The sequence below is a fragment of the Mus caroli genome, chromosome 4 (assembly GCF_900094665.2).
Source record: "Mus caroli chromosome 4, CAROLI_EIJ_v1.1, whole genome shotgun sequence".
Classification (NCBI taxonomy): Eukaryota; Metazoa; Chordata; class Mammalia; order Rodentia; family Muridae; genus Mus; species Mus caroli.
In genome coordinates, this window is record NC_034573.1 from 142,128,447 (window position 1) to 142,138,690 (window position 10,244).

Sequence of the window (10,244 nt, forward strand, 5' to 3'; positions counted from 1 at the left end):
GCCTGCCTCTGCCTCCCGAGTGCTGGGATTAAAGGTGGGCGCCACCACACCCGGCTCACTGGGTATTCTTAAGAACATTTTGATGATAGAGACCCTTGCATCACCTAATGGGCAGCTCAGCTGTGCTGTGCTGATCACCATGTTATGCTAAGCCAGGCCTCTCACCTATGGATCAGGGCTCCTTTGGGGGTTGAGTGACCCTTTCACAGGGGTAGCCTGAGGCTGCCAGAATGCATGGATGTTTGTCTTCCGGTCTGTCTCAGTAGCAAAGGTGCAGTTATGAAGTAGCAACAAAACAATTGCATACTTGGGGTTACCACACACGAGGAACTGTACGATTTATATTACATTATACTATACTTTATTATATTGTATATAAGCATTGCAGCATTATACAGTTGAGGACCATTGTGATAAGTAGTTCTCTCTCTGTGAGTAAATCAGACACCGCCTAGGGCTAGGCACTAAAACAGGTGGTCCACAGTCCTGCCTGTGTTAGTGTCCTGACACTGCTGCGACACAATGTTAATAGTTTTGGGTGATTTAAAAACTAAAGACTAGGGGGCTGGAGAGATGGCTCAGCGGTTAAGAGTACTGACTGCTCTTTCAGCGGTCCTAAGTTCAAATCCCAGCAACCACATGGTGGCTCACAACCATCTGTAATGGGATCCGATGCCTTCTTCTGGTGTGTCTGAAGACAGCTACAGTGTACTCACATATAATAAATAAATAAATATTTAAAAAAACCAAACCCAAAGCCTAGACATGGTGGTGCACACCTTTAATTTCAGTATTTGGGAAGCAGAGGTAGGAGGATCTCTTCTCTGTGAATTTGAAGCCATCCTGGTCTGCATGTAGAGGTCTAGGACAGCCAGGTCTACATAGAGAGCTTGTCTCAAAATTAAATTAAAGTTAAAAACTACAGAAGGTTATTTTTTCACAGTCCTGAATGTTAGGCCCCAAATTCAGGTGAGGCCACTGCCTGTGACCTCTGGGCTCAATGGGAAGTTCCCATGTCCCGCTTTAGCTCTCGGTGCTGCGGGTGTCCTGGCCGACAGGACGTCACCCAGTCTCTGCCTGTCTTGCTTGTCTTACTCACCTTCCCTTGGCTGTGCCTCTGTATGGATTTAGAGAGACACCAGTTGTAGAACCAGGGAATCCCCCACCTATTGTCCTCATTCAACCTCGGTTTTGCCACTGCCTTTGCAAATCCACTTCCAGAAATGTCTCCATTCTGAGATCCCAAGGTGCTCTTTTGATGAGTCCTGTTCATCCCTGGGCGCCTCAGGCCATCCCCCACCCTCCTTCATCTTCTCTCCCTTCCTGTCCTGGGCTGTGCTGCTGCTCCAAGTCTGCTGTTGGGTGCTGACTGGCTTAGCACTCATGGCCGTCATCTGCATGGTAACAGCACTAGAATGCACGTTCACGCTCACCATGTCCTTGGAGTTCTCTGCCAGAGCTCACAGGGACACTTCACGCAGTGGACAATGTTCTTGTGAGTCTATAGCTGGTGGTTGTGGCGCTCTGAGCTGTACCCTTCAGAGACTTCTAGTATGGGCATGAGGTTGCCCACTGCCTTTTTGCGTGTCCTGAAGTCTGGAGCCACTCAGGCTCCGACCAGTCTCATGGTGACCCAGAAAGTCCTCAGCCCAGGCACAGGCAGGAGCATGGAGGCCCAGCATGTGCTGAAGAGTCCTACAGCCTTTCTGTTTGCTTTGCGTGTTGGTGACACAAAAGCACATGCTGGCCTTCATAGAGGAGTGTGCTGAAGCACCCACCACACTGAGGCTGAGGGGTTGAGGCAGAAAAGCACATGAAGCCCAGCTGTAACAGCTGCTGGGATGATCCATGCCAAGTGCACACAGTGGGACCCATCAATTCACTGGGGATGTGGGCCACTATTTGCTGTGGCAGGGCCAGCAGACTCCTGCCCTGACCCTGGCAGTCCAGACTACCTCCCTTGTTGTAGGAAATCTGCGTACTTGGACCTTGACCCAAGCTCGGGCTTTGGAAGCATGAGCGTCCTTCTGCCAGCCTTTCACAGATTGAAACATTTATTCAAGAAAGGGTTCAACTGTGCAGTACACAGGCGCATGCGCATGCACAGCACAGGCACACGCACACAGGTTAGTTACCAGTTAGCCTGGCTGCTTACTGTGGTCACTGTCACTTTAGAGTATGTCTTGTCCCTTTGTTCTGCCTTCTTCCTCAGCCTGGCAGAGTGCAGCGTTCCCTGTGATTATTAAAAGAAGTCAGCTTGGCAGTTGTATCAGAGGCTTTTTTGGAGTGTTTCAGTGTGTTTGCTTCAGAACGCCCACAGGTCTGAGAATTTGGACTGAGCTGTCTGCTGCTTTGGATCAGCTGAGTTTCATAGGCCTTTGGGATAGGGTGAATTGCCAGCCTTACATTAGACTATACCAGCAGTTTGCCAGCGTGAGAGGAAGCTGAGCCTGTTTGTGAGGCTTTGGTTCAAAACTAGTCCCTCAGACTCCATGCAAACCTGCATAGCTTACACAAGCCTGCCAGGCACCAAGAAGGTTTATTAGACCCAACTCAGAGAGGTTGGCTCTTCATTAAGCAGCAAATTTTTCCTCTGTTTAATTTTTTTTTGTTGTTGTTGTTTTTTTTTGTTTTTTGAGACAGGGTTTCTCTGTGTAGCCCTGGCTGTCCTGGAACTCACTCTGTAGACCAGGCTGGCCTCGAACTCAGAAATCCGTCTGCCCTCTGCCTCCCGAGTGCTGGGATTAAAGGCGGGCGCCACCACCACCCGGCTCTGTTTAATTTTTAAGTTCTGTGTATTACTGTGTATGTGTGTAGGTATGAGCCTGCATGCCATAGTGTGTCTGCGAGGTCAGAGCACAGTCTGCAGGAGTCAGTCCTCTCTTTATTACCACGGGGGTCCGTCCAGAGGTCAGACTCGGGTTATCAGGCTTGGCTGCGGCTGCCTTTTTCTAGTGCACATTTCTCTGCCTTCTTCTTTATGGTAAACCCTTGTTCTGTAGTCCTGCCTTCCTGTCTCAGTCTCCTGTGAGCTAGGATTCCAGGTGTGACACCACTGTGCTTGGCTTAAACTTTTCCTTTTTTGAGATTCTGTTTTTGTTTTATGTGTATGAGTGTTTGCCTGAATGTATGTCTGTGTTCCCCATGTGTGAAGTGCCCTGTACAGGCCAGGAGAGTGTGGAAAATCCTGAGACTAGAGTTACAGACGGCTATGAGACAATGTGTGGGTACGGGTCCCCTGCAAGAGCAGCTGGTGCTCATATCCTCTGAGCTGTCCCTCCAGCCAGTGCTCATCCTTGTTTTTGTAGCATTGTGGGTGGAAACAGCGCTTTGTGCTACTGGGCAAGTGCTCTGAGCTGAAGTCCTCTCTAAAGTCCCTCCAGGGCTTTTCTTGAGGATGTTGGAATTCAGCCTTCAGGGTGAGGTAGACCAAGGCCAGGTGCAGACACTGCTCTTGGCCCAGGCACCAGGAACTAGGCAGCTGAGGGGAGGGCTGAGTACCTCCTGGAGGGTCAGCCTGCTCCTGCGTACACCTCTCAGCTCCCTCCTTGGCCACTTTGAAGAAGCGGACACCAGTTGCAGGGAATAGATAGTTAACCCCTAGACTGCTGCTCAGACCTGCTCACCTGTGAAGCTAAGCCTGGCGCAAGAGCACAGCCTCAGGAAGGAAGTCAAGCTGCCATTGGAAGAGAATTGATGGTCAGAGGGGCTTTGACAGGTAGGGAGGAACCTGAGGGCTTGGGCAGCAATGCAGGCTTAGTGAGAAGGCAGCAGGGGAGGCCTGCTGCTGGGGAATGGCTAGGCAGTGGTCAGTGTGGAGGGCTGGCCTGAGGGGAGAGGGGACTGCTTCTGCCGGCTTGGGACAGGTGGCTTCTGGGTGTGGGCAGGCAGTAGACTTAGAGCATACCTTAGGCTGGCACTCAGGGCAGCAAGCCCCTCCTAGGATCCCAGGCAGGAAGTAAGGGGGCAGGGTGTGTCCCCATCATAGCCAGGATTGACAGCTTTCAGCTGGTATAATAGATTTTTTTTAATTTATATTTTTTAATTTTGATTTTTTAAAGCAGGATTTCTCTGTGTAGCCTTCACTGTCCTGGAACTCACTCTGTGAACCAGACTGGCCTTGAACTCGGAGACACTCCTGCCTCTGTCTCCTGAGTGTTGAGGTTAAAGGTGTTCAGTATAATAGATTTTATATTCACACTTCCTGGGCTAGAACTCCTGTGGTTCATCAGGACAGCTTGGGCTCTGTTTCAGGCCAGGCTGCCTGGCTGTGCGAAGGAACTGCCTGTTGATTGGCCGGCTGGTGCTCTGCAAAGATAACACAGTGGTGGTTGCGCTGTGATCCTGGGATTCTGCAGCTTCATGTTGAGGGGAGGGTCAGATGCCAAGTCATGGGATGACCAAGGCACCATTGTCATGGCAGAGGGTCACACATACTGTGCACAGTCAAGTAATGCAGCAGGGGTTATCTCAGCTCCCCTGCCCAGCCAGAGGGTGTTTCATGTGTCTACAGGTATAGAGGTCTGTCCACCAGGTTGTCTCTGGTGAGGGGCACACCCTGAAAGTTTGATCTGTACCATGCTCTTGTTATGTGATGGTCATGTCATCAGAAGAGAGGGGCAGTTACAAAATGCTAGAAGGGAGGCTGTGGCTGGAGCCTAGCGATGTGGAGGAGAGCCATGTCCCACTGCACTTGACTCTCTGTCTGGCTTCCTTCCCACAGTATTTACGGCAGGAACAGGAGGAGGAGGGTCGGAAACGCTATGAAGCCCAGAAGCTGGAACGCATGGAGACCAAGTGGAGGAACGGAGACATTGTCCAGCCTGTCCTGAACCCAGGTGAAAGGGCTAAGGCTAAAGGTTAAGGTGAAAGGTTAAGGGGCTGATAGCAGGGGCAGATGCCATTCCTCAGCACACCTCACAGGCCACAGAGACACCAGTCCTTATGCTGTACTCTGGTCCTTGGGTGTGGAATTCCTTCCTGGAGCCAGGCTTTGTCCTGCCCTAAGCCAGGCAGACCTCTTTCTTAGCACAGCTGGCAAGGGACCTCCTGAGAGGCTGCCACACCAGCTCCTTCATGGTCTCCCCAGAGGGCCTCTTGCCTCTGTAGCTAGCGTTTGTTCTTGTTGGCGCCCCTGAGTGTGCTTAGGAACTTGTGTTTGACAGACGCTCATCTCTTTAGAAAAGGCCTGTGATGGAGAGATGACCTCAAGCGTAAGCTCCATTTCTCCACAGGCCTCTGAGTAGCTCTGTCACCCTCAGCACACAAGTGACAAGCCTCAGCTCTCTTTCCCTTCCTTTGTCCCCTGCCAGGCCGGTTCATGTTTTCCTGCCATGACTGTGAAAAAGCCAAATAGGGCCTCCTCAGGTTCGTTGATGCCAGTTAGGCCAGGGTCTTGGCATGTCTGACCCCAGGAACTTGGTGAGGGATTGTAGGTGGGCCCATCTGTAGAGGGACTTCAGCACCCAGACATGTACAGTCACCACAGTTTAACAGTATTGAGAATTCTTTCTAGAATGTACTGAGTGTTTCCGCCTCGCTGGAAATGCATGGGCTCAGGAGTTCCATGATGTCCCTCAGCAGAGGGCTTCCTGGTCTCCAGGGCCTTGGGCCCCTGGGTGGTGGAAGTTTGCCTCTTACTTGGCTCTCTCAGTCCATGTGTCCGTGGGTGCTGTCGCTGTGCACGGGTGTCCCATCCAGTGTCCCTCAGTGCCCAGTGCTCCTTTCCCTTCCTCAGTTTACCAGAGCTGAGGCTTTTGTCATCTGAGGCCAGTGGGCCTGTGCAGGTTATCAAAGGTTTATTGTTCATTGGGTTATCTGCCCCCTCCCTCGCCTCCCGCTTTTAACAGAAGAGAAAGAGGGGGACGGGAGAGAAAGAAAAAGTCTGAATTGTGCATGATGCTATGTGCCCATAATCCCAGCATTTGGACAGCCGAGGCAGAAGTCAGCGAGCTCAGCTCTAGCCAGGACTGCATAGCGAGACCCCATCTCAAAAAAGCAAAAAGACCCCAGCTCACTTCTCTGGTCCTGAGAACTACACGGCTGATGGACATGACATGTAAGGGTCCTACATGCTCTGTACTGTCAGCTGTTCTAGCTTCCTCCTTCTGAGGTTGCTGGCCATGCGTGGCTCTCCTGACTAATGTGATACCTAATCGCTCTCCCGGTCCTTTGCTTTTTAGTGATAGGGATTGAAGTTGGCATGGTGAACTCACAGCTTTCTGATGGAGTTTTACATGTCAGTTTCGTTTGTCTATATCTTGAAAAAATGCATCTTCCTCGGCTGATTGGATTTGACACACAGCTCAGAGCCGTGTGGAGCAGGAGTCACGTACCCAAGCATTACTCTTCCTTCAGTTTTCCTTCAGCAGTGAGGCTTGAGCCCAGAGCTTTGTGCATGATAGGCAAGTGTTGGGCTGTCAAGCCGTCTCCATAGACACTGTGTTCCTGACTTCAGTTTCTTGGCTGAACCATCCTTCGACTTGTGGGTCCCTCTGCCTGTGTGCTGGGCTGTCTTGGGTGAGTGGGCCGTAGGGCACTGTGTGTGCAGCGAGCAGCTATTGTGGGCAGGGTTTGTGTCTTTCCAAACATCGCTGTTGTGTGACCTTTCCTGGGGAGATGTGAGCAAGCATGTCACCCCAGACAGCAGCAAGGACAAGGAGGATTCATCTCACCTGCAGGAGCATGAAGAGAGCTGTGCTCCTCTCCAGCAGCTGTTAACCACTTACAGTCTGGCAGGCAGGGCCCACACATCACCTCTCGAGAAGTCTTGTGATGACTAGGGGATTTTGTGAGCAGGGGTTTCATGTGTGTGATCAGCAACGCTTTTACCTCAGGATTGCAGAGGCCACGGCAAGCTTGGAGGACAGAGTAGCCCTCCCCTCCCCTCCCCTTCCCGCTCCCCTCCCCTCTCCCCAAAAGGTGAACTGCATTCACCTTTTGGCCTCACCCCCACCCACTCCTACCAGTAGAACTTGGGCTCAGACAATGTTGCCTAGCAACCTCTGGACCTCCTGTCTTTCTGGTAGATGTCTCAGGGAGTCTGGTAATTCTGTAGAAGCCTGCTTTCTGTATGTTTTCTCTGAGGAGAGAAAACAGCTACGTTTAAGCTGCCAGGTTCATGACCATGAGCTGCCCAGCTTCAGCACCATGGGAACTCTGCCCACAAGCCCCTGTTTCCAGGTCTCTTGGGTTTATGATGCAATCGGCACTACCTCAGACATGACCGAGTGCTTGTCTTTACTGGTCCTTGAACTAGTGTTCACTTCCCTGGCTGCCCCAGGCAGACCATCAGTCTCGTGGTCCTGCACTGAGATCTGCCTTCCAGAGTCAACAGTACCCAGGCAGATTGCCCAGAGGGTAAGAGCTGGCCAGCCTGGCCCTTGGACCTCTCTGATGTCCATGACCATCTGGCTTGGCCATGATCCTGGTTTCTTCAACACTAGACTTGGGGGAACATGCTATGGAAAGACAGAGGGAAGCTCCTGGAGTTAGCTTGAGTTTTAGCCCTAGTCTTCTGGACAGCCAATCCTCAGTTGTCTTGAGGGGAGCAGACAGGGCAGTCACTGAGCCACAGGCTTCCCGGGTGAAGGGGCGACTTGATATACATGGGCCAAAGCAGTGACTCCTGGCAGGCGGACAGGCACTGGGAGGGCCGTGTTTCTAGAGCCTACAATGCCTTGCCTGTTGCTTCCCTGGATCTCTGCATTATCTGGAAGCTTTAAAGGGCAGGGTCCTAGTAACTGCTGCAGCAGGGAAACCCAGCATGTTAGTGCATAAATAGAGGTGAGGTGCAGTTCCTGCTGAGGCAGACTCTAAGTCGCATTTGCTTAAGGGTGGAAACAGAGGACTCAAGTCTCTCTGTTCCCGTAGCTTTGTATATATTTAGCACATATAATATAGTGGTGTGTGTGTGTGTGTGTGTGTGTGTGTGTCATGACTTCCTTGGCATTCATGGAGGATGGGTTCCAGAATCTAAAAGTACACAAGTCCCATGTGTGAGGTAGAGTGAGGCTTGCATACAACCTCACACACTAACAGATGGGCCTCCACATGCATAGCCTCCTGTATATGTGAATTCTTTTCATTATAGTACCTAGTATATGTAAATATCATAAAGTGGTTATTAGTCTGTCCCCTCTCTGTATGTACAGCACAGAGTGTGCCCATGCCCCTCTCTGCCCAGCTCTTTCTGGACAGGGTCTCACTACATAGCTCAGGCAGTCCTTGAATCAGCATCCTCTTCTGAGACTCGTGAGTAGTGTGGTCATCCCACTTTCCCCAATGGAGTCAGCCATGTCCACAGGACAGGGAGAGGACAGGCCTGACAGCTGGCTAGCTCTGCTCGTTCTCTCTCCTGTGCACTGCATCTTCATGTCAGCGTCCTTGCACATGGAGAACACCTCCCTCAAGGGTAGACTCAAGGTCCTGCCAACCTTGGTTCTGTGTAGTCCTCTCTGGTGTTTACACGCAGTACCTCTTGGTCCTGCGTGTGGTGCACTGGGAATGTGGGTTCTGCGCTTGCCCTGACATGAGGTTATGGTTGATGAGGGAGCAGAGCTACACACTGGCGCCTGAACTCCACTGTGATAGATATCTAAAACAGTGAGAGAGAAACCCTCCAATGTATCAGGCCCAGGCATGAGGAGAGGGACTCTTGTTTCTTCTCTTGGAGATGCTCCTGCTGCAATCTGGAAGCTTCTTCCTTGTCCATTGTTGGCACTGGTGTCATTTACAGCGGACACAGAGAAAATGGGGCTCACTTACTCAGACATCACTGTGAGACACGACCAGTCAGAAGCTTCTAAAGACCCGTGGGCATCCGGTCACTTTTAGTGAGTTCCCAGGACAATGACTACACCCCAGGTTCTTCCCAGGCCGTGGGTTCTCTTCTTCCTCCACTGTCCCTCCCTGGACACTCATGGGTGAGAACATGACACCATCACAGTTCTTGATTCAGAGCTGAGCTCTGACAGGCTTTTGTTCTCCAGTTTCCCTCAGCTGCAGATCTGGAGGCAGGAAGTCTATCTGACCGTTGATACCCCAGGTCTTTGAACTCTGCTTGCTCCGGTTCTGCTTACAAGCTAGCTGCTGTTTTCTGAGCTCATCTTTGTCTGGGTCTGCCTGCCCAGGAGCTGTGGGGTCTCACCATGGCCTGCCTCATTCAGTCTGTTGCCTCAGGACCATGACTCAGGGCCATGCCATTTAGACATGCTGCTGCCATGATGGAAGCATCCCCTTGGCATCTACAAAGAAAGGTTTTCACCTAGGCAGCACCTCACTTCCAGTACTGATGTCTGTATCCAAGGCACTTCTGTTTCTCTGGATGTATCTATTCACAGCAGACCTCTGTCACGTGTTCCCTGTGTCACTTAAAATGTGGAGTGTGGAGACTCGGTAGTGGCTGTCTTAGACTCAGCTACCCAAAGCAGGAGGTGCTCACCCCAGGAGCTGCTGTGACCCAGGTAAAGAAACTTAGACCTCACCGGACCCACAGGGCCCGGGGGAGTTTAGCCAAAGCACGCGAAGGAGGAAGCCAGAAGCTCTGTCCTTCTGCTCACTGAAAACTCCTACACTTAGGCTCTGAGAGCACAGGAGCCGGTCGTGTGGCGTAACCAGTATTGTTAAAGAGTGGGGCACGACAATGGGGCATGTCTGTGACCTATGGGCCGTAGGTCTTCCCCATGATGTGTGAACAAGTAGATTTCCATGTGAGGGAGAAGAGGGCGAGGCAGTGGCTTGGGTGGTAGAGAGCTCGTCCAGCTTGCCTGAGGCTCTGGGTTTGATTGCCCAGCACCACACGGGCTGGGCTTGCTGGCTCCTGCCTGTAACTGACCCAGGGTCACAGATGCAGCCTGAGTTGGAGATCTCTCTAGGACACGTGAGGCCCTTTTATCAAAAGAAATAAAATCAAGTTGAGTGTAGTGAATTCCAGCCTGGCCAGTGCACATAGTGAGACCTAGGCATAAAATACAGTCAGTGTGAGAACATTTCTGCAAAAGAATTTAGAGTGTGTATTTTGCATGCATGTGCACACTCGTGCATGTGGGTAGGCACAGGCATGCTATTGCATGCCTATAGAAGTCAGACCTGTGAGAGTCAGGTCTCTTTTTTCTGTGTGGATCATTAGAACTTTGGTCTCAGCCGGGCGGTGGTGGCGCACGCCTTTAATCCCAGCACTTGGGAGGCAGAGGCAGGCGGATTTCTGAGTTCGAGGCCAGCCTGGTCTACAAAGTGAGTTCCAG

General features: G+C 51.5%; 1 protein-coding gene across 3 annotated transcripts in view; it reads left to right on the plus strand.

Annotated features, from left to right (window-relative positions):
* Positions 1–10,244, plus strand: part of Acot7 (acyl-CoA thioesterase 7) — an 89,655-nt gene that overhangs the window by 47,064 nt on the left and 32,347 nt on the right. For all 3 annotated transcript variants that reach the window (XM_021160606.2, XM_029476074.1, XM_021160605.2), the window contains exon 5: positions 4,724–4,838. In XM_021160606.2, coding sequence (XP_021016265.1) covers positions 4,724–4,838 — 115 coding nt within the window. The remainder of the gene's footprint in view (positions 1–4,723; positions 4,839–10,244) is intronic.